General features: G+C 45.8%; 1 protein-coding gene across 4 annotated transcripts in view; it reads left to right on the forward strand.

The window, feature by feature from the left end:
* lrrk1 (leucine-rich repeat kinase 1) overlaps nucleotides 1–24,772 on the forward strand; it is a 123,834-nt gene that overhangs the window by 67,172 nt on the left and 31,890 nt on the right. For all 4 annotated transcript variants that reach the window (XM_031812290.1, XM_031812293.1, XM_031812292.1 and 1 more), the window contains 6 exons: nucleotides 2,051–2,203; nucleotides 5,532–5,694; nucleotides 12,048–12,217; nucleotides 23,342–23,539; nucleotides 23,835–23,974; nucleotides 24,228–24,365. In XM_031812290.1, the coding sequence (XP_031668150.1) occupies nucleotides 2,051–2,203; nucleotides 5,532–5,694; nucleotides 12,048–12,217; nucleotides 23,342–23,539; nucleotides 23,835–23,974; nucleotides 24,228–24,365 (962 nt within the window). The remainder of the gene's footprint in view (nucleotides 1–2,050; nucleotides 2,204–5,531; nucleotides 5,695–12,047; nucleotides 12,218–23,341; nucleotides 23,540–23,834; nucleotides 23,975–24,227; nucleotides 24,366–24,772) is intronic.

The following is a 24,772-nucleotide window of genomic DNA, read 5'->3' on the forward strand; positions in this document are numbered from 1 at the left end:
CAGTGCACTCCTTTGTATCCTCTTTCTCTTTATAAAATAAGATCATCAATTATTTGCCATAAAGAGGAAGTTTGATTGCACCAATACATACACCATCAGTAAATACACAGTAAATACACAGTACTTACACAGTAAATACACAGTAAATACACAGTACTTACACAGTAAATACACAGTACATACACAAAAAGCAACACCTCTTCAATGACTTCAACTTCATGTTGAATGCTGGACTCAGTCAGGATCTTTGTCACGTGTGCTCCCTCTCCGGCCTCTAGGTCACCAGGCTGCTCGTTAGGGCGCACACCAGTCACCAGTGTTACACGCATAATGACACTCACCTGGACTCCATCACCTCCTTGATTACCTGCCCTTTATATGTCCCTCCCTTTGTTTTCTTCCCCAGTTGTCATTGTTCCTGTTTCATGTCGGTGCTCTGTTTGTGTTTCTTGTTTTGTTCATTTATTAATGAAATGTATTCACTCCCTGAACTTGCTTCCCGCCTCTCAGCGTACATCGTTACCCTTTGGTTCCCACTGACAGGTGTTCACACCTCGTGTTCCTGTTATCGAACAGTCGGGAGATAAAGCTGCTTTTGAGTGTTGACAGATAAAAGGCTGTAGATCATCTGAGTGGCGACGGTGTGATGAATCTTCAGAGGTGGACGGATAGTTAGGAGTATGAAACTAGGGTATTTGGTGCAGTGTAAAAACTCTGGGTGTTTCTCAATATGCTTACTACTGTGCTCCACACTCATGCTCCAGGTGTATTCTCCAAGGACGTTCTCTTGAGTACGTTCTTGTGAGGACAAGAGTGTGGAGAACGCATAAAACATTCCATTTGAGAAGCACTCCCCCTAGTGTATTACCTCACGCTGCACCTCCCCCTACTGTATTACCTCACGCTGCACCTCCCCCTACTGTATTACCTCACGCTGCACCTCCCCCTACTGTATTACCTCACGCTGCACCTCCCCCTACTGTAATACCTCACGCTGCACCTCCCCCTACTGTATTACCTCACGCTGCACCTCCCCCTACTGTATTACCTCACGCTGCACCTCCCCCTACTGTATTACCTCACGCTGCACCTCCCCATTCACTGAACCTTCTTTCAGCCAGGACAATGACAATAGAGACCAAACAAGATATACCCAAAGCAAACGTTTTATTTCAGAATGATCAGCTAGCTACATGTGATTTGTAATAATCTAGCTAACCAGATAGTTTAACAGGCAAAAATAACATAAAACGAATGTTATGCAAGGTATATGTAAATTATTTGTGGGTAGCTAGCTGTTCTTTGTGGCTATCTACATAGCTACTTAACAGTAATAGGTAGCCCTATTGACTTACTATGGGCTTGCCATCCATCCACAGTGGTTAGTGTAGACCAAAATGAACACACAATGTATTTATTAATGTAACAAGATTACATATTGTAGTCAGGTGACCTATGAGATGTGAGTGTGCAACATTTCATTCTGAAGTCTGAGTTTATTTTCTCTCACTTCAGCTCAAATAATGGGCACAATTGATTCCAATACATTTTGCATCATTTGTTGAATGTGGTTTCATCATATTCCTGTGCATACTTTCCATTGAATATTGTATCGATGCATGCTTAAAAACATGTACAAACAGCGTAGGCAGTACTCCGTGCTCCGTTTGGTATTCTTTGATTTGGACTCATACTCCAACTTGCGTGCTCAGAGCACGGTAGTATGCATTTTGAGAATGCATGTTCCTGTTAAAAAGTTTCATAGCAGAAGGTAAGAAGGATCCATGGTAGAGATTATCAGAGAGAACATGACACAGGGAGACTGATGAGAATCGGTTAAGACAGCAAGGAAAGTAGTGGAGTCAGGGCTTTGACGTTTGACCTCTAGGGACGTTTGTAGTCCGGAGTGGGCTTCACTACCGCCAGACCAGACACCACCAGATCATTTCTGTATCTCTCCGTGTCATCTGTCCTCCTGTAGGCCTGACAGCCAGACTCCACCAGACCATGTGACTTTCTGTATCTCTCTGTGTCATCTGTCCTCCTTTAGCCTTGACGGCCAGTGAGAGTGATGGGACCCGATTGATTGAGCAGTACGCCCCCTGTCCCCAGTGTTCCTCCATGAGCAGACAGAACCAGGGGCCTGGGGATCTGGGTGAACCCCCAACCAGGGGGACTGCAGCTGGGAGAAGAGGAGGAGAAGGTAGGGTGGGCCAATATACAGTCAACTTCTGATGGAATATATAGGGGCTATTGCAAAAGTTTAAATTAAACACCATCAATGTGGACATTAAGCACTAAAACAATGATTTGCTTTAGTGAAAGCATACCCTTAAAATGTGTTATTACTTGTTATAAGCATGCATGATAAATGACCTGAAGATGGCGCCGACAGAGGGCTGCCTCGCTTCTAGTCCTTAAGATACTTTTCAGTTTTTAGTTTTTTTATGTATTATTTCTTACATTGTTATCCCGGAAAATCGTATGTGTTATTACATACAGCCGAGAACAACTATTGGATATCAGAGTGACGTCAACTTACCAGCACTACGACCAGGAATACGACTTTCCCAAAGTGGATCCTTTGTCCGAACCACCCAGGGCATTTGAGCTGATTCCAGAGGCCAACCCAAAACAACGCCGCCGAAGAAGAGGTAGGCAGAGCGATCTTCAGGTCAGACTTCAGACGCCCGTACACCACCCACCGCTTCCAAGTATATTACTCACTAATGTCCAGTCTCTAGATAACAAGGTATACGAAATTAGGGCAAGGGTTGCTTTCCAGAGAGACATCAGGGATTGTAACATACTCTGTTTCACGGAAACATGGCTCTCTTGGGATATGCTGTCGGAGTCAGTACAGCCACCTGGAATCTTTGTGCGTCGCATCGACAGGAATAAACATCTCTCCGGGAAGAAGGGCAAGGGTGTATGTTTCATGATTAACAACTCATGGTGTAATTGTAACAACATACAGGAACTCAAGTCCTTTTGTTCACCTGACCTAGAATTCCTTACAATCAAATGCAGACCGTATTATCTCCCAAGAGAATTTACTGTCACAGCCGTATATATAACCCCTCAAGCCGATACCACGACAGCCCTCAAGGAACTTCACTAGACTTTATGCAAACTGGAAACCATATATCCTGAGGCTGCAGTTATTGTAGCTGTGGATTTTAACAAAGCAAATTTGAGAACAAGGCTACCTAAATTCTACCAACATATTGACTGTAGCACTCGCGCTAGAAAAATGTGACCACGACTCCATTTTGCTCCTCCCGTCCTATAGGCAGAAACTCAAACAGGATGTACCCGCGCTAAGGACTATTCAACGCTGGTCTGACCAATCAGAATCCACGCTTCAAGATTGTTTTGATCACGCGGACTGGGATATGTTCCTGGTAGCCTCAGAGAATAATATCGACGTATACGCTGATTCGGTGAGTGAGTTTATAAGGAAGTGTAGTGGCATACTGTGACTATTAATACCTACCCTAACCAGAAACTATGGAGAGATGGCGCATTCGCGCAAAACTGAAAGCGCGAACCACCGCATTTAACCATGGAAAGGTGACTAGGAATATGGTCAAATACAAAAAGTGTAGTTATTCCCTCCGCAAGGCAATCATTCAAGCGAAATGTCAGTATAGAGACAAAGTGGAGTCGCAATTCAACAGCTCAGACATGAGACGTATGTGGCAGGTCTACAGACAATCACGGACTACAAAAGGAAAACCAGCCACGTTAAGGACACCGACGTCTTGCTTCCAGTAAAACTAAACACCACCTTTGCCCGCTTTGAGGATAATACAGTGCCACCGACGCGACCCGCTACCAAGGACTGTGGGCTTTCTTTCTCCGTGACCGACGTCAGACATTTAAACGTGTTAACCCTCGCAGGGCTGCCGGCCCAGACAGCATCCCTAGCTGCATACTCAGAGCATGCACAGACCAGCTGGCTGGTGTGTTTACGGACATATTTAATCTCTCCCTATCCCAGTCTGCTGTCCCCACATGCTTCAAGATGGCCACCATTGTTCCTGTACTCAGGAAGGCAAAGGTAACTGAACTAAATGACTATCGCCCCGTAGCACTCACTCCTGTCATCATGAAGTGCTTTGAGAGACTAGTCAAGGATCATATCACCTCCGCCTTACCTGTCACCGTAGACCCACTTCAATAGGTTCACAAACGATACAATCGCCATCACACTGCCCTAACCCATCTGGACAAGAGGAATACCTATGTAAGAATGCTGTTCATTGTCTATAGCTCAGCATTCAACACCATAGTACCCTCCAAGCTCATCATTAAGCTTGAAGCCCTGGGTCTCAACCCCGCCCTGTGCATTTGGGTCCTGGACTTCCTGACGGGCCGCCCCCCCAGGGGTTGAAGGTAGGAAACAACATCTACACTTCACTGATCCTCAACACTGGGACAAGGGTGTGTGCTCAGCCCCCTCCTGTATTCCTTGTTCACCCATGACTGCCTGGCCTTGCACGCCTCCAACTCAATCATCAAGTTTGCAGACGACACAACAGTGGTAGGCTAGATTATCAACAATGACGAGACCGCCTACAGGGACGAGGTGAGGGCACTCGGAGTGTTGTGTCAGGAAAACAACCTTTCACTCAACGTCAACAAAACAAAGGAGATGATCGTTGACTTCAGGAAACAGCAGAGGGAGCAACCCCCTATCCACATCGTTGGGACAGCAGTGGAGAAGGTGGAAAGTTTTAAGTTACTCGGCGTACACGTCACGGACAAACTGAAATGGTCCACCCACACAGTGTGATGAAGGCGGCACATGGCAACTGCACCGCCCACAACCACAAGCCTCTCCAGAGGGAGGTGCGGTCTGCAGAACGCATCACTGGGGGCGAACTACCTGCCCTCCAGGACACCTACAGCACCCGATATCACAGGAAGGCCAAAAAGATAATCAAGGACAACAATCACCCATTACTGCCTGTTCACCCTACTACCATCCAGAAGGCGAGGTCAGTACAGGGGCATCAAAAGCTGGGACAGAGAGACTGAAAAACAGCTTCTATCTCAAGGCCATTAGACTGTTAAACAGCCATCACTACTTTAATTAATGGATCACTAGTCACTTTAATAATGCCACTTTAATGATGTTTACATATCTTACCTTGCTCATCTCATATATGTATATACTGTATTTGATACCTTCTATTGCATCTTGCCTCTGCCACTCTGTCATTGCTCATCCATATATTTAAATGTATATATTCTTATTCCATTCCTTTGTTTAAATTTGTGTGTATTAAGTAGTTGTTGTGGAATTGTTAGATTACATGTTAGATATTGCTACACTGTCGGAGCTAGAAGCAAAAGCATTTCACTACACTCGCAATAACATCTGCTAACCCATGTGTATGTGACCAATAAAATGTGATTTAATTTGAAATCAACGTATAATATTGTTTTTGTAATGGGACTGCTGTTAAACAGAGTTTGCACTCTGAAGTCAACTTTATCTTTTGGTCTGATTATCCCACCGCTAGGCAGAGAAAAAGGGGGAGGAAGAGGAGGGCACTTCTTCAACATGGAGGACTGTGTGATCGCTGCCATGGGCCAGGAGTACATAGTGTGTCCCCAGCACACCAACCAGCCTGTGCCCCTTCAGGAGCTGGTCCCAGAGCTTTTCATGACCGACTTCCCCTCACGGTAACCTCTCACCTTTCCCCCTGACCCTTGACCTCTAAACCCTGACCTGTTGACCTATTAGCGCTGCGCGACTGTCCCCCCCTATATAGATGCTGTATCCCAATTCTCCTCCCTTCTCCTGAAGTGTGCACTTGCTCTACCCGTCATGGACATATAAGGATTGGTGTAACTATTGGCTGGAGGGAGTTTCCATCATTATCAAATCCAATCGTATACTCAGCCAGACTCAGTGTTACTTCACAAGACGATGAGCCTGAGGAAGGCACGGCACAGATGGGCTAATCTTCTTCACATAGGGGTGAATCATGTCTTTCACTTAAGTCACATTTTCTCTTAGTCATTCATTGACGTCAATGGGAGACTAGTTTAAATGTATTCTCAAGTTGAAGTTAGGATGCCTGACGATTTGTAGATCAGTCATTCTGTGCTGAGCTTGGCTAGAACCGATTCTCTCCAACATGCTATCAAACTTGCGCTCGCACACACACACACCCTCTGAACCACAAACCTCTTATCCCTAACCTTTGGCCCATCATCTGTCACTTTGACCCTTCACCTATCACCCACACTCAGGCTGAGCTTTTGGTTATAACCAGGATAGATGGCTCTATTTAGTCAATAGGGACAACAAAAGATTGCCCTTGCACTGGGAGAAAACATTTGTTTGGTTGTTCATTTGTTTCACTCACTTAGTGTCCCAAATGGTACCCTATTCCCTATGTGGTGCTCTACCTCTGACCAGGGCCCATAGTGCACTACCTCTGACCAGGGCCCATAGTGCTCTACCTCTGACCAGGGCCCATAGTGCTCTACCTCTGACCAGGGCCCATAGTGCTCTACCTCTGACCAGGGCCCATAGTGCTCTACCTCTGACCAGGGCCCATAGTGCTCTACATCTGACCAGGGCCCATAGTGCTCTACTTCTGACCAGGGCCCATAGTGCTCTACCTCTACCTTGTGTAGTACAGGGTCTTGTGGTTGTGGTGTCCTCCTGTAGTATTGTGTAGTACAGGGCCTTGTGGTTGTGGTGTCCTCCTGTAGTATTGTGTAGTACAGAGCTTTGTGGTTGTGGTGTCCTCCTGTAGTATTGTGTAGTACAGGGCCTTGTGGTTGTGGTGTCCTCCTGTAGTATTGTGTAGTACAGGGCCTTGTGGTTGTGGTGTCCTCCTGTAGTATTGTGTAGTACAGGGCCTTGTGGTTGTGGTGTCCTCCTGTAGTAATGTGTAGTACAGGGCCTTGTGGTTGTGGTGTCCTCCTGTAGTAATGTGTAGTACAGGGCCTTGTGGTTTCCTGCTGTGTTGATAGGAGTCTAGGAGTCTCCTTAGGCTCCTCACTGACAGGACTGTGACATGTACAGTATGGAACACACTGCAGACATAGATACTCTGTACACACACACTCGCATACAGAGGTACAGCAATCCTGCGCACGCACACACACACACACACACCACACACACACACACACACACACACACACACACACACACACACACACACACACACACACACACACACACACACACACACACACACAAACAGCTCTTCAAGGGTTTGGCTACGTAATGAGTTTCAGTTGATTTCTCAACAGTGACCGCATCCGTTGATGTATTGTTTACCCTTAAGGCTAACCACACACACACACACACACATACACACACACACACACAGTGCTTGAGGGTTGATTACACAAGTATATCTCTGTGAAATACTACAGGCCGCTGCCGTATTTACTGTTCATGGGGCAACAATCACTCCCAAATATTTCTGATATCAGGAAACACATTTTAGTGCTGCTCTAAGACAAGAGAGATATTGACTAAATAATCACTTCCTCAAACACTGGTGCCACGAGTTGACATCAGCTAACACCACAGCTATGTAGACACACACACAGGAACGTGCACGCAAACATGGACACAGAACATACACACACACAGGAACGTGCTCAAATACTCTGCTGTGTGACTCTGCAGAAATGCAATTTAAAGCATGTTTGAGATTAAATTGACCCTGAATAATGTTTCCCCCAGCCTTACATTCACATATGGGCCCTAGCAGGAAGTCAGCTCCAGGATAGATGGTCAACTCTGAGCAGTTGTGTCCCAAATGGCACTCTCTTCCCTATGTAGTGCACTACTTTTGACTGGTTTCCTGTCCAAATGAGTGCATTAAATAGATAGGGAAGGGGGTGCCATATGAGACACAGATTTGTGTTCATGATATGAAGAGGAAGCTAATAAGGACTTAGGAATGTTGCTATGGCGACTATAGCTTCAGCCCTATAGCAGAATGCAATACATAGAATCCTTTGTTGGATGTGTATGTTGCAGGTAGAGTTGAGGTTGGGATCAGGGAGGTAGCTGTAGTAATGTATGGGGCAGGTAGAGTTGAGGTTGGGATCGAGGAGGTAGCTGTAGTAATGTATGGGTCAGGTAGAGTTGAGGTTGGGATCAGGGAGGTAGCTGTAGTAATGTATGGGGCAGGTAGAGTTGAGGTTGGGATCAGGGAGGTAGCTGTAGTAATGTATGGGGCAGGTAGAGTTGAGGTTGGGATCAGGGAGGTAGCTGTAGTAATGTATGGGGCAGGTAGAGTTGAGGTTGGGATCAGGGAGGTAGCTGTAGTAATGTATGGGGCAGGTAGAGTTGAGGTTGGGATCAGGGAGGTAGCTGTAGTAATGTATGGGGCAGGTAGAGTTGAGGTTGGGATCAGGGAGGTAGCTGTAGTAATGTATGGGGCAGGTAGAGTTGAGGTTGGGATCAGGGAGGTAGCTGTAGTAATGTATGGGGCAGGTAGAGTTGAGGTTGGGATCAGGGAGGTAGCTGTAGTAATGTATGGGGCAGGTAGAGTTGAGGTTGGGATCAGGGAGGTAGCTGTAGTAATGTATGGGGCAGGTAGAGTTGAGGTTGGGATCAGGGAGGTAGCTGTAGTAATGTATGGGGCAGGTAGAGTTGAGGTTGGGATCAGGGAGGTAGCTGTATTAATGTATGGGGCAGGTAGAGTTGAGGTTGGGATCAGGGAGGTAGCTGTAGCAATGTATGGTGCAGGTAGAGTTGAGGTTGGGATCAGGGAGGTAGCTGTAGTAATGTATGGGGCAGGTAGAGTTGAGGTTGGGATCAGGGAGGTAGCTGTAGTAATGTATGGGGCAGGTAGAGTTGAGGTTGGGATCAGGGAGGTAGCTGTAGTAATGTATGGGGCAGGTAGAGTTGAGGTTGGGATCAGGGAGGTAGCTGTAGTAATGTATGGGGCAGGTAGAGTTGAGGTTGGGATCAGGGAGGTAGCTGTAGTAATGTATGGGGCAGGTAGAGTTGAGGTTGGGATCAGGGAGGTAGCTGTAGTAATGTATGGGGCAGGTAGAGTTGAGGTTGGGATCAGGGAGGTAGCTGTAGTAATGTATGGGGCAGGTAGAGTTGAGGTTGGGATCAGGGAGGTAGCTGTAGTAATGTATGGGGCAGGTAGAGTTGAGGTTGGGATCAGGGAGGTAGCTGTAGTAATGTATGGGGCAGGTAGAGTTGAGGTTGGGATCAGGGAGGTAGCTGTAGTAATGTATGGGGCAGGTAGAGTTGAGGTTGGGATCAGGGAGGTAGCTGTAGTAATGTATGGGGCAGGTAGAGTTGAGGTTGGGATCAGGGAGGTAGCTGTAGTAATGTATGGGGCAGGTAGAGTTGAGGTTGGGATCAGGGAGGTAGCTGTAGTAATGTATGGGGCAGGTAGAGTTGAGGTTGGGATCAGGGAGGTAGCTGTAGAGCCTTCCTTCTTTTTGGATATTTTCACTATTATTGTTAACAAACACGCCCACATAAAGAAAATGAGAATTAAAAATTCTGGTTCGACCGTGATCTGGAGTTATTCCACCACAAGAATTGAATTTGGCAAAAGGCTCTGCACACACATACTCAGGCTTACTGGTTCTTGTTCAGGCAAATGAGAAATAAGTGCACTCAGGCTATCCGGAAGACAAAAGTTAATTACTTCAAGGAGCAGTTCTCTCTCTGTGGGTCTAATCCCAAGAAGTTCTGGAAAACAGTTAAAGACCTGGAGAATAAACCCTCCTCCTCACAGCTGCCCATGTCCCTTAATGTTGATGATGTGGTTGTTACTGACAAGAAGCACATGGCTGAGCTCTTTAATCACCACTTCATTAAGTCAGGATTCCTATTTGACACAGCCATGCCTCCTTGCCCGTCCAACATTTCCTCATCTCCTACCCTTTCTAATGCAACTAGTCCCAATGCTCCTCCCTCTTTTTCCCCTGCCCCGCTACAAAGTTTCTCCCTGCAGTCGGTCACTGAGTCTGAGGTGCTAAGGGAGCTCCTTAAACTTGATCCTTTCTTGTTTATGGTTGCAGCCCCTATCTTCGCCAAGCCTATCTCCAACCTTTTTAACCTCTCTCCTCTCGGGGGAGGTTCCCAGTGCTTGGAAGGCAGCCACGGTGCGTCCTTTATTTAAAGGGGAGATCAAGCTGATCCTAACTGTTCTAGGTCAATTGCCCTGTGTATCAAAAGTGTTGGAAACTGACTGGCTTCATTGATGTCTATAGTATTCTCTCTCATATGCAATCAGGTTTCCGCTCAGGTTATGGATGTGTCACTGCATCCTCAAAGGTCATAAATTATGTCTCTGAGGGGTCTTTGGCCTGGTTTGCTAACTACCTCTCTCCAAAGAGTGCAGTGTATAAAGTCAGAACATCTGCTGTCTCAGCCACTGCCTGTCACCAAGGGAGTTTATTTATTTATTTAACCTTTATTTAAAGAGGAGCAACCCAGGGATGTGTGTGCTTTGGGGACCTTTAACAGAATGTGACTGGCAGAACACAAGGGAGTACCCCAAGTCTCGATCCTAGGCCCCACGCTCTTCTCAATTTACATCAACAATATAGTTCAGGCAGTAGGAAGCGCTCTCATCCATTTATATGCAGATAACACAGTCTTATACTCAGCTGGCCCCTCCCCAGATTTAGTGTTAAACGCTCTACATCAAAGCTTTCTTAGTGTCCAACAAGCTTTCTCTGCCCTTAACCTTGTTCTGAACACCTCCAAAACAAAGATCATGTGGTTTGGTAAGAAGAATGGCCCTCTTCCCACAGGTGTTATTACTACCTCTGAGGGTTTAGAGCTTGAGGTAGTCACTTCATACAAGTACTTGGGAGTATAGATAGACGGTCCACTGTCCTTCTCTCAGCACATATCAAAGCTGCAGGATAAGGTTAAATCTAGACTTGGTTTCCTCTATTGTAATCTGTATTACTGTACTGTATGAGGTATACATAGTATCATGTACTGTATGAGGTATACATAGTATCATGTACTGTATGGGGTATACATAGTATCATGTACTCTATGAGGTATACATAGTATCATGTACTCTGAGGTATACAAAATATCATGTACTGTATGGGGTATACATAGTATCATGTACTGTATGGGGTATACATAGTATCATGTACTCTATGAGGTATACATAGTATCATGTACTGTATGGGGTATACATAGTATCATGTACTGTATGGGGTATACATAGTATCATGTACTCTATGAGGTATACATAGTATCATGTACTGTATGGGGTATACATAGTATCATGTACTGTATGGGGTATACATAGTATCATGTACTCTATGAGGTATACATAGTATCATGTACTGTATGAGGTATACATAGTATCATGTACTCTATAAGGTATACATAGTATCATGTACTGTATGAGGTATACATAGGATCATGTACTGTATGGGGTATACATAGTATCATGTACTGTATGAGGTATACATAGTATCATGTACTGTATGGGGTATACATAGTATCATGTACTGTATGGGGTATACATAGTATCATGTACTCTATGAGGTATACATAGTATCATGTACTGTATGAGGTATACATAGTATCATGTACTCTATAAGGTATACATAGTATCATGTACTGTATGAGGTATACATAGGATCATGTACTGTATGGGGTATACATAGTATCATGTACTGTATGAGGTATACATAGTATCATGTACTGTATGGGGTATACATAATATCAGGTACTCTATGAGGTATACATAGTATCATGTACTCTATGAGGTATACATAGTATCATGTACTGTATGGGGTATACATAGTATCATGTACTCTATGAGGTATACATAGTATCATGTACTGTATGGGGTATACATAGTATCATGTACTCTATGAGGTATACATTGTATCATGTACTGTATGGGGTATACATAGTATCATGTACTCTATGAGGTATACATTGTGTTATATTGGTTGTTTCTGTAGAAGAACCAGCTGGAGTGTGTTTATAATGTTTGTGTGTGTGATATGCATAACATAATACTGTGTGTGTATGTGTGTGTGTGTAGGTTGTTCCTAGAGAAGGCCCAGTTGGAGTGTAGTGAGGAGGAGAGTGATATCCTGGGCCAGGGGGGCAGTGGAACTATCATCTATAGAGCCTGTTACCGTGGCCAACCAGTCGCCATCAAACGCTTTCACTTCAAGAAGTGCAGGCAGCAGACCATCAGCAGTGGTACAGGTAACACACATACACACACATTCCCTTGGAGTCACACACACGTGTAAACAGTGAACACACACACACACATTCCCTTGGAGTCACACACACGTGTAAACAGTGAACACACACACACACATTCCCTTGGAGTCACACGCACGTGTAAACAGTGAACACACACACACACATTCCCTTGGAGTCACACGCACGTGTAAACAGTGAACACACACACACACATTCCCTTGGAGTCACACGCACGTGTAAACAGTGAACACACACATTCCCTTGGAGTCACACACACGTGTAAACAGTGAACACACACACACACATTCCCTTGGAGTCACACACACGTGTAAACAGTGAACACACACAGGTATATTTGCACACCGTTAAAGGTTTTACAATAGAAAATAAAGAAGTAACTTGCAGGTAGGTGGACATTGTAGAAAGGTCCAGTTCTTCTATGATCTAAGATGCACTTCATGGCCAAACGTATGGGGACAGCTGCTCGTCAAACATCTCATTCTAAAATCATGGGCATTAATATGGAGTTGGTCTCCCCTTTTCTGCTCTAACACCACTCTTCTAGGAATGCTGTTCACTAGATATTGGAACATTGCTGCAGGGACATGCTTCCATTCAGACACGAGCATTAGTGAGGTCAGGCGCTGATGTTGCGTGATTAGGCCTGGCTTGAAGTCGGCGTTCCAATTCATTCCACAGGTGTTCGATGGGGTTGAGGACAGGGTCATGCTGGAACAGGAAATGGCCTTCCCCAGACTGTTGCCACAAAGTTGGAAGCACAGAATCATCTAGATTAGAATGTCATTGTATGCTGTAGCGTTATGATTTCCCTTCACTGGAACTAAGGGGCCCGAACCATGAAAAACAGGCACTATGAATTCTCCTGGCATCCGCCAAACCCATATTCATCCGTCAGATTGTCAGATGGTGAAGCGTGATTCATCACTCCAGAGAACGCGTTTCCACAGCTCCAGAGTCCAATGGCGGTGAGCTTTACTCCTCTCCAGCCGACGCTTGGCATTGCGCACGGTGATCTTAGGTTTGTGTGCGGCCGCTCGGCCATGGAAACCCATTCCATGAAGCTCCCGACGAACAGTTATTGTGTTGACGTTGCTTCCAGAGGCAGTTTGGTCCTCGGTAGTGAGTGTTGCATCCGAGGACAGACCATTTTTACTTCCTACGCGCTTCAGCACTCGGTGGTCCTGTTCTGTGAGCTTGCGTGGTCTACCACTTCACGCCTGAACCATTGTTGCTCATAGATGTTTCCACTTCACAACAACAGCACTTACAGTTGACCAGGGCAACTCTAAACAGGGCAGAAATTTGATCAACTGACTTGTTGGAAAGATGGCATCCTATGACGGTGCCACGTTGAAAGTCACTGAACTCATCAGCAAGGCCATTATACTGCCAATGTTTGTCTAAGGTGATTGCATGGCTGTGTGCTCGATTTTATACACCGGTCAGCAATGGGTGTGAAGTGGTGTCCACATAGTTTTGGCCATGTAGTGTATACCTACTATCGCCCACGCTACCACTGGCTCTAAGCCAGCTTTGAACAAATGGAACTGTAGTGTAGTGTAGTGTAGTGTGTGTGGATATCCTTGAGTTATCGTCTCTCTCTTTAAGGGCCTTGTTCATGGAACGATATTGCAGCTCTTATACCTGATATCTATTATCTCATCCTAACACTGTTCTCCTCTCTTCTCTCTCTTCCCTCTCTCTCTCCTCCCCTCTCTCCTATCCCCTCTCTTCTCCTCCCCTCTCTTCTCCCCTCTCTCTTCTCCCCTCTCTCTTCTCACCTCCCCTCTCTTCTCCCCTCTCTCTTCTCCCCTCTCTCCTATCCCCTCTCTTCTCCTCCCCTCTCTTCTCCCCTCTCTCTTCTCCCCTCTCTCTCCTCCCCTCTCTTCTCCCCTCTCTCTCCTCCCCTCTCTCCTCCCCTCTCTTCTCCCCCCTCTCTTCTCCCCTCTCTTCTCCCCTCTCTCTTCTCCCCTCTCTCTTCTCTCCTCCCCTCTTTTTATGCCTTCCTGCTCTCTATGCCTTCCTGCTCTCTCTCTTCACATCACCTCTTCATCTTCTGTCTCCTCTCTTTGTTTCCTTCTGTCTTCTCTGTATCCCTGACAGTGATAAAAGCTTTCTCTGAGGATTCCTCATGATCTTCTCTTCCCATCTGTTCATCCCTCTCATACCCTGTCCTTTTCTCTTCCCATCTCATTTCTGCTCCTGTCTTTTCTATCTCCCCAGGCTGTGATAAGGACTGTCTGTGTGTGTCCCAAATGACTCCCTATTCAGATCCCTATGGGCCCTGGTCTGACCTAGTGCACTGTAAAGGTACTAGGATTCCATTTGGGACACCCCCTCTCTCTTCAGGATAAGAGAGCATCATCATCATCTATCACCCTGGTGCTGCTCTCCTCCCTCCTTTCCTCCCTCCTTTCCTCACTCTTCTCCTCACTCTTCTCCTCACTCCTCTCCTCCTCACTCCTTTCCTCAACCTATCCTCCCTCCTCAACCCTCTCCTCAATCCTCTTCTCCCTCCTCTCCTCCCTCCCCTCCTGCCTCCTCTCCTGCCTCCTCTCCTCCCTCCCCTCCTGCCTCCTCCCTCCCCTCCTGCCTCCTCTCCTCCCTCCCCTCCTGCCTCCTCTCCTCCCTCCCCTCCTGTCTCCTCTCCTCCCGCCCCTCCTGCCTCCTCTCCTGCCTCTTCTCTCTCCTCCCTCCCCTCCTGCCTCCTCTCCTCACTCTTCTCCTCCCTCCTCTCCTCCCTCCTCTCCTCGCTACCCTCCTGCCTCCTCTCCTCCCTCCTCTCCCCCTTCCCCTCCTGCCTCCTCTCCTTACTCTTCTCCTCCCTCCTCTCCTGCCTCCCCTCCTGCCTCCTCTCCTCACTCCTCTCCTCCCTCCTCTCCTCACTCTTCTCCTCCCTCTTCTCCTGCCTCCTCTCCTCCCTCCCCTCCTGCCTCCTCCCTCCTCTCCTGCCTCTTCTCCTCACTCCTCTCATCCCTTTTCTCCTGTCTCCTTTCGTTCCTCTCTGCCTTGTCCATAGCAGAGGCTGAATCATCTCTTTCTCTCTCTTCTATCTCATCTTTTCTTTCCCCTTCTCTTGTCTTCCTGTATCTTGTACTTGTACTGACATTATCATGCTTATTGTCTACCCTCATTGGCCCTGCTGTATCAATAGACCATGGATTTAAGGTTTATATGACTTTTTTTGTGCTTATGAAAAGCGCATACAAACTTTAACAAGGATTTGATTGTCTGCTCAAGCTACTGAACGTTTATTAAATACTGAAATTATTGAAAATAATTGCTCACGCAGAAGGTTTCTGTGATATGAAAACATTTTGCTGCTCACGATTGACACAATGGGACTCATTTATCAGAATATTAGGATTGCTTGGGTTGTGTGGACACGTTATCTAAACTGTGACATAACATAAACGCCTCGGCCACACGTTGGCAACACTCTGAAAGGTTGCAGACTTTCTCTGTTAGGAAAACAGCAATTGATCAGCCATGTCTGGCAACACTGAGAACGCTTACACTTCTTCTGTTAGGAAAACAGCAATTGATCAACCACGTCTGGCAACACTGAGGACGCTTACACTTCTTCTGTTAGGAAAACAGCAATTGATCAACCACGTCTGGCAACACTGAGGACGCTTACACTTCTTCTGTTAGGAAAACAGCAATTGATCAACCATGTCTGGCAACACTGAGGACGCTTACACTTCTTCTGTTAGGAAAACAGCAATTGATCAACCATGTCTGGCAACACTGAGAACGCTTACACTTCTTCTGTTAGGAAAACAGCAATTGATCAACCATGTCTGGCAACACTGAGGACGCTTACACTTCTTCTGTTAGGAAAACAGCAATTGATCAACCATGTCTGGCAACACTGAGAACGCTTACACTTCTTCTGTTAGGAAAACAGCAATTGATCAACCATGTCTGGCAACACTGAGAACGCTTACACTTCTTCTGTTAGGAAAACAGCAATTGATCAACCACGTCTGGCAACACTGAGAACGCTTACACTTCTTCTGTTAGGAAAACAGCAATTGATCAACCACGTCTGGCAACACTGAGAACGCTTACACTTCTTCTGTTAGGAAAACAGCAATTGATCAGCCATGTCTGGCAACACTGAGAACGCTTACACTTCTTCTGTTAGGAAAACAGCAATTGATCAACCACGTCTAGCAACACTGAGAACGCTTACACTTCTTCTGTTAGGAAAATCATTTTGCTTATCACTTGTTGCCAAATAACAGTAACCCAATGTATTGTATCGTCCTCCCAGCTGGTTACAGCTCCAGCTCTCGTCTGTCTCCATGTTTAGGGGGAATTGTGTTGAGTTCATAGCCAATGGAGATCTGTGATAGGGTGGCATCACCAGGGACTCCTAACTGTTACTCACAACATCCTGCGTGTGTGTGTGTGTGTGTGTGTGTGTGTGTGTGTGTGTGTGTGTGTGTGTGTGTGTGTGTGTGTGTGTGTGTGTGTGTGTGTGTGTGTGATACAATCGATGTGATTGAGGCCAAATGGTTTAATGTCCCAGGGACAGGAGATGCTCAATAATCACTTTTATTTCCCTATTGAATTACGTTCTGGTTGTATCAGTCAAGCGGTCAAATTCAATCAACAGCCAGAGGTTGTGCACCTACAGTGCTGGACTGTGTATAGTCCGAGAGCAGGTATAAAGCCAGGGTTGTTCACCTACAGTGCTGGACTGTGTATAGTCTGAGCCAGGTATAAGCCAAGGGTTAGTCACCTACAGTGCTGGACTGTGTAGAGTCTGAGACAGGTATAAAGCCAGGGGTGTCACCTACAGTGCTGGACTGTGTATAGTCCTGAGCAGGGTATAAAGCCAGGGTTGTCACCTACAGTGCTGAACTGTGTATAGTCTGAGCGGTATAAAGCCAGGGTTGTCACCTACTGGCTGGACTGTGTATAGTCTGAGCAGGTATAAAGCCAGGGTTGTCACCTACAGTGCTGACTGTGTATATTCTGAGCAGGTATAAAGCCAGGGTTGTCACGCTACAGTGGCTGGACTGTGTATAGTCCTGAGCAGGTATAAAGCCACGGGTTGTCACCTACAGTGCTGGAACTGTGTATAGTCTGAGCAGGTATAAAGCCGGGTTGTCACCTACAGTGCTTGGAACTGTGTATAGTCTTGAGCAGGTAATTAAAAGCCAGGGTTGTCAACTACATGTTGCGGGACTGTGTATAGTCTGAGCAGGTAGAAAAAGCCAGGGTTGTCACCTACATGTGCTGGACTGTGTATAGTCCTAGCAGGTATAAAGGCAGGGTTGTCACCTACAGTGCTGGACTGTGTATAGTCTGAGCAGGTATAAAGCCAGGGTTGTCACCTACAGTGCTGAACTGTGTATAGTCTGAGCAGGTATAAAGCCAGGGTTGTCACCTACTGTGCTGGACTGTGTATAGTCTGAGCAGGTATAAAGCCAGGGTTGTCACCTACAGTGCTGGACTGTTTGCTCAGGTCAGGAGTAGCCTATAATTAATTGGCTGATCCCTCCTGCAGACCAGGATAGAATTCTGCAATGACTACTTTAAAATGGTGAAACCCATAAGGGTGCTGCCAATGTTAAAATGGGCTTTGTGGCAAGGGTTCACTCATAAAGGCTAGACGAGGGGTTCACTCATCAAGGCTAGACGAGGGGTTCACTCATCAAGGCTAGACGAGGGGTTCACTCATAAAGGCTAGACGAGGGGTTCACTCATAAAGGCTAGACGAGGGGTTCACTCTTAAAGGCCTCCTAAAGGCCAGACGAGGGGTTCACTCATAAAGGCCTCCTAAAGGCCAGATGAGGGGTTCACTCATAAAGGCCTCCTAAAGGCTAGACGAGGGGTTCACTCATAAAGGCCTCCTAAAGGCTAGACGAGGGGTTCACTCATAAAGGCCTCCTAAAGGCTAGACGAGGGGTTCACTCATAAAGGCCTCCTAAAGGCCAGACGAGGGGTTCACTCATAAAGGCCAGACGAGAGGTTCACTCATAAAGGCCTCCTAAAGGCCAGACGAGGGGTTCACTCATAAAGGCCAGACGAGAGGTTCACTCATAAAGGCCTCCTAAAGGCCAGACGAGAGGTTCAATCAGCAGGGTGATAGATGGTGATGCTATCTGGATCCTCAATAATGCTTCTTATAATTGGATTTGTCACAATGTGTTACCAAGCAGCTTAGATCTAAGCCACAAAGTGCCAGCAGATAATACAGCCATTCCCTTGGTAAGAAGAGATCATAAGATATGAGATTAAAGGGGCATCATCTAAAATGAAGCCCCCTTAAGGAAGCAAGGCGAATTGCAACAACGAAGCCTGAATTCAAACAACTCTCCCCCCTCCCTCGCAACCTCAGTGGAGACTTGCTTTTGAGTCTCTTACTTTCAGTTTTGTCCACAAGCTTCAAACAGCTGAAAATACTATGTATTGTTATTGAAAAGACATTTCGCAGCGGTTTAGATGGTACATAAACTGAAATTAAGCGACCAATGTAGGTTTTTACCAACCAGGAAATGGCAGCCTTTACCAACCAGGGTGCAGCCTTCCAATTTGACAACAAAAGACAGACCAGCTGTGGTTGAAAAATAGGAAGGCTGCACCATAAGAATGTAATGATGTATCAGAATGCATTTATTTTGTTTATATTGTTTATATTGTGAAACACTTATCATTCCACACTTAAGGCAGACATATTAAGGACATTTTCTAAAATGACAATGCTGAACCTCCACCCATACACACAACCATGTTGAAATAGCCTATAGCCTATAGCCTATTGAGGTGTGTGTGGGTATATCCTGTGTTCATACAGGCGTTACAGAGGGGAGATTTGTGCAGTTTAGCACAAACGTGACCGGGGAGTAGAGTACACACTAGTAAAACTAATAACTAATATCTAGTTTCCAGAGACCATTATCTACATGTAATTCCAAACAACATTATCCAAACGTTATCCTTTCACCTTCCTCTGATGGAGAGGACGTTGGGCAAACGTTATCCTTTAACCTCTGTCTGTTGGAGAGGACGTTGGGCAAACGTTATCCTTTCACCTTCCTCTGATGGAGAGGACGTTGGGCAAACGTTATCCTTTCACCTTCCTCTGATGGAGAGGACGTTGGGCAAACGTTATCCTTTCACCTTCCTCTGATGGAGAGGACGTTGGGCAAACGTTATCCTTTAACCTCTGTCTGATGGAGAGGACGTTGGGCAAACGTTATCCTTTCACCTTCCTCTGATGGAGAGGACGTTGGGCAAACGTTATCCTTTCACCTTCCTCTGATGGAGAGGACGTTGGGCAAACGTTATCCTTTCACCTTCCTCTGATGGAGAGGACGTTGGGCAAACGTTATCCTTTCACCTTCCTCTGATGGAGAGGACGTTGGGCAAACGTTATCCTTTCACCTTCCTCTGATGGAGAGGACGTTGGGCAAACGTTATCCTTTCACCTTCCTCTGATGGAGAGGACGTTGGGCAAACGTTATCCTTTCACTGTCCTCTGATGGAGAGGACGTTGGGCAAACGTTATCCTTTCACCTTCCTCTGATGGAGAGGACGTTGGCCAAACGTTATCCTTTCACCTTCCTCTGATGGAGAGGACGTTGGGCAAACGTTATCCTTTAACCTCTGTCTGATGGAGAGGACGTTGGGCAAACGTTATCCTTTCACCTTCCTCTGATGGAGAGGACGTTGGGCAAACGTTATCCTTTAACCTCTGTCTGATGGAGAGGACGTTGGGCAAACGTTATCCTTTCACCTTCCTCTGATGGAGAGGACGTTGGGCAAACGTTATCCTTTAACCTCTGTCTGATGGAGAGGACGTTGGGCAAACGTTATCCTTTCACCGTCCTCTGATGGAGAGGACGTTGGGCAAACGTTATCCTTTCACCTTCCTCTGATGGAGAGGACGTTGGGCAAACGTTATCCTTTCACCGTCCTCTGATGGAGAGGACGTTGGGCAAACGTTATCCTTTAACCTCTGTCTGATGGAGAGGACGTTGGGCAAACGTTATCCTTTAACCTCTGTCTGATGGAGAGGACGTTGGGCAAACGTTATCCTTTAACCTCTGTCTGATGGAGAGGACGTTGGGCAAACGTTATCCTTTAACCTCTGTCTGATGTGACAGAACAGTGATATACTGCAGGAGTAAAGTCAGCATTACCCTGCTACCACACTGGGAAAATAGACCATCCATCTCCCCAGTCCTCTCTCTCTCTCCTACCACCATCTCTCTCGCTTCCAGCCCTCTCCCTCTCTTTTGTCTCTCTGTCTTTCCCATTTCTCTTCTTTTTTTTCTCTAGCCCTCCCTCGCTCTCTCTCTCTTTTCTCTCTCTCTCTCTCTCTCCCGCTCTCTCTTTTCTCTCTTTTCTCTCTCTCTCTCTCTCCCGCTCTCTCTTTGCTCCTTCTCCCTCTCTCTCTTTTATCCCTCTCTCTCTCTCTGTCCATCCCCACTTTCTGAGGTCAATCCCCAAGGTGATCTGAAATAACCCTGCTGATCTGATTGGACCAAAGGGTCAAACTCTATTGTTCCAGTCTAGTGACTCTAGACCAGGTCGGACATTCTGCACTGTAGTGGTAAAGGGAGTTTATTAGCCTCCAAAGAGTAATTTGCTTTGCAGCAAGTGGTCAAAAGCCATACAGACATCACACTGTATATGTAACAGTATATCTTCCTTTCCTGTCTGCCCCGAGCTGGGTGTGAACCAGGGGTCTGCTATGCTGTATGTAGGCCGGTGTAGAGCAGGGGTCAACAGGCCAAAACTGGCCAAAACCGGCCAGCAAACTGATTTAAATCTGTAAAATCACCAGGAATTCAACAACAAAATATATATATATATATATTTAGGCAATCTGTTCACAAGTATTCCCACAAATTAAAAAGAGACATATAAAAAATATATATATATATATTTGGGCTTAGTTGTGGTCAGTTAGCAGTGTTCAAATTCTTATGATTATTTTCCGTCCTCCCGACCATTCGCTCTGACAAAAATCGTCCCGTTGCTGAATCTAGTTTCCAACCCCTGGTGTGGAGGTTGTGTGTATATGTATATATGTATATATATGTATGTATGTATATGTATGTATATATATATGTATGTATGTATATGTGTGTGTATATGTGTATATATGTATATATATGTGTATATATATATGTATATATGTGTATATATGTGTATATATATGTGTATATATGTGTATATATATGTGTATATATATGTATGTATATATATGTATGTATATATGTGTATATATATGTATATATATGTGTATATATATATGTATATATGTGTATATATATGTGTATATATGTGTATATATATATGTATATATGTGTATATATATATGTATATATGTGTATATATATGTGTATATATATATGTGTATATATATGTATGTATATATGTGTATATATATGTGTATATATATGTGTATATATATGTGTATATATATGTGTATATATATGTGTATATATATGTGTATATATATGTGTATATATATATGTATATATGTGTATATATATGTGTATATATATATGTGTATATATATATGTATATATGTGTATATATATGTGTATATATATGTGTATATATATGTGTGTATATATGTGTATATATATGTATGTATATATGTGTATATATATGTGTATATATATATGTGTATATATATGTATGTATATATGTGTATATATATGTGTATATATATGTGTATATATATGTGTGTATATATGTGTATATATATATATATATATGTATATATGTATTTTGACGTGTGTGTGTTGACACGTGTGTGTTATATATATACACACACACACACACGTGAACACACGTGAACACATACACACATATTAACACATACACACACATCTATCTATTATTTGGTAAACAGCTGAGGAATGGGTCTGGAGAAATATAACCACTCATGGTATAAGTTACATTCCTCAAGAATCAATGGTTATATTTCATAGATTTTTGTCCAAAAAGGGATGTACAAATCCCAGATGTTCCCTGTTAGAGGCCACAACAGCCCCTCTCTCTGGCCAGCCCCATTAACAAGGCTAGGGGTGTATAATCTGCCCCCGGTAACTGGAACCATGGTTTTCATGGGGTTTTGTAAGCTCTGCCCATATCTAGAGCCACACAGAGGGACTATATGAATACTTTTACAAATCCATCTGTCAATTATGATTTTAAGCAGCATTTACGTTTCTGCTACCACACCCAAGTCATAGACTGTTCTCTCTGCTACCACACCCAAGTCATAGACTGTTCTCTCTGCTACCACACCCAAGTCATAGACTGTTCTCTCTGCTACCACACCCAAGTCATAGACTGTTCTCTCTGCTACCACACCCAAGTCATAGACTGTTCTCTCTGCTACCACACGGCAAGCGGTACCGGAGCGCCAAGTCTAGGACCAAAAGGCTCCTTAACATCTTCTACCCCAAAGCCATAAGACTGTTGAACAGCTTATCAAATGGCCACCCAGACTATTTGCATTGACCCCCCCCCTCTCCCTTTTTTTAATGCTGCTGTTACTCACCGTTTATTAACTATACATAGTCACTTTACCCCTACCTACATGTACATATTACCTCAATGACCTCAACTAACTTGTACCCCCACACATTGACTCAATACCAGTACCCCCTGTATGTAGCCTACTTATTGTTATTTTATTGTTGCTCTTTAATTTTTTCTTTAGTTTATTTAGTAAATATTTTCTTAAGTCTTATTTTTCTTAAAACTGTATTTTTGGTTAAGGGCTGGTAAGATTTTGGTGCATATGGCAAATAAAATGTGATTTGATGTGTGACTTATCTTTCCTCTCCTCCCTTCCTGACCCACACACCCCTTCTCCTCTCCTGACCCCCCCTTCTCCTCTCCCGACCCCACCCCCTCTCCTTACCACACTTCCCTCTCCTCTCCTGACCCCACCCCCTCTCCTCACCCGACTCCCCTCCTCTCCTGACCCCCCTCCCCTCCCCTCTCCTCACTCCACTTCTCCTCCCCTGACCCCACCCCCCTCTCCTCACCCCCCCTCCCCTCCTTCTCTCCTGACCCCACCCCCCTCTCCTCACAACCCTCCCGTCCCTCCACCAGACACCATGATGAAGCATTTTCAGTCCATGGACGCGTGCCGGAGCTTCTCAGAGTTCCGTCAGGAGACCAGCATGCTCCACTCCCTACAGCACCCGTGCATCGTGCTGCTGGTGGGAATCAGTATTCACCCGCTCTGCTTCGCCCTGCAGCTGGCTCCCCTGGGCAGCCTCAACATTGTGCTGGAGGACAGACATAAAGGTATGAAGAAGTAGAAAGGGAGAGAGACAGACTGACACGCCAGACAGGCAGACAGGGAGAGAGAGAGACAGACAGACTGACACGCCAGACAGGCAGACAGGGAGAGAGAGAGAGAGACAGACTGACACGCCAGACAGGCAGACAGGGAGAGAGACAGACAGACTGACACGGCAGACAGGCAGACAGGGAGAGAGATGGCGAGAGAGAATCTCTCTCTACACAAGTTATCTTCTCTACACAAGTTATGAAAACATTTAAAACTTGCCCTTTTAACTCCACCCCCCCTCCCCATCAGGCTCCAGGTACATGCCCCTGGGTCACATGCTCACCTTCAAGGCAGCCTATCAGATTGCAGCGGGCCTGGCCTACCTGCACAGGAAGAACATCATCTTCTGTGACCTCAAGTCAGACAACATCCTGGTATGGTCCCTGGAGGTAGGTGATTAGTATGAGGGGCAGAATTACAAATCGACCCCTAGCCACTATGTCTGGGCCGTTCAATTCCTGGAAAGCCTAAACACTTCAGTTTGTTGTGTTTTTACCTGGTAGTTAAATGCACTCACCTGGTGTCCCAGGTCTGAATCAGTCCCTGATGAGAAGGAGAGGATGAAAACCAGAAGTGTTTTGGCCCACCCAGTAGTAACGATAGTGTTGTATGTTTGTATAATCCTTCTTGGTCTCATCCTAGGTGTGTGACCCGGTGAATATCAAGCTGTCAGACTACGGCATCTCGCGCCAGTCCTTCCACGAGGGGGCACTGGGTGTGGAGGGCACGCCGGGCTACCAGGCCCCCGAGATACGCCCAGGCATCGTTTATGATGAGAAGGTAGATGATGGTGGCAGGTAACCTAGCTAAGAGCGTTGGGCCAGTGGGGCCTCCCGGGTGGTGCAGTCTAAGGTACTGCATCGCAGTGCTAGCTGTGCCACCAGAGACTCTGGGTTCGAGCCCAGGCTCTGACACAGCCGGCCGCGACCGGGAGGTCCATGGGGCGACACACAATTGGCCTAGTGTCGTCCGGGTTAGGGAGGGTTTGGCCGGTAGGGATATTCTTGTCTTATCGCGCACTAGCGACTCCTGTGGTGGGCCAGGCGTGTTTCCTCCGACACATTGGTGTGGCTGGCTTCCAGGTTGGATGCGCACTGTGTTAAGAAGCAGTGCAGCTTGGTTGAGTTGTGTTTCGGAGGACGCATGGCTTTCGACCTTCGTCTCTCCCGAGCCCGTACGGGAGTTGT

Source organism: Oncorhynchus kisutch, unplaced genomic scaffold, assembly GCF_002021735.2.
Source record: "Oncorhynchus kisutch isolate 150728-3 unplaced genomic scaffold, Okis_V2 Okis03b-Okis08b_hom, whole genome shotgun sequence".
Taxonomy (NCBI): Eukaryota; Metazoa; Chordata; class Actinopteri; order Salmoniformes; family Salmonidae; genus Oncorhynchus; species Oncorhynchus kisutch.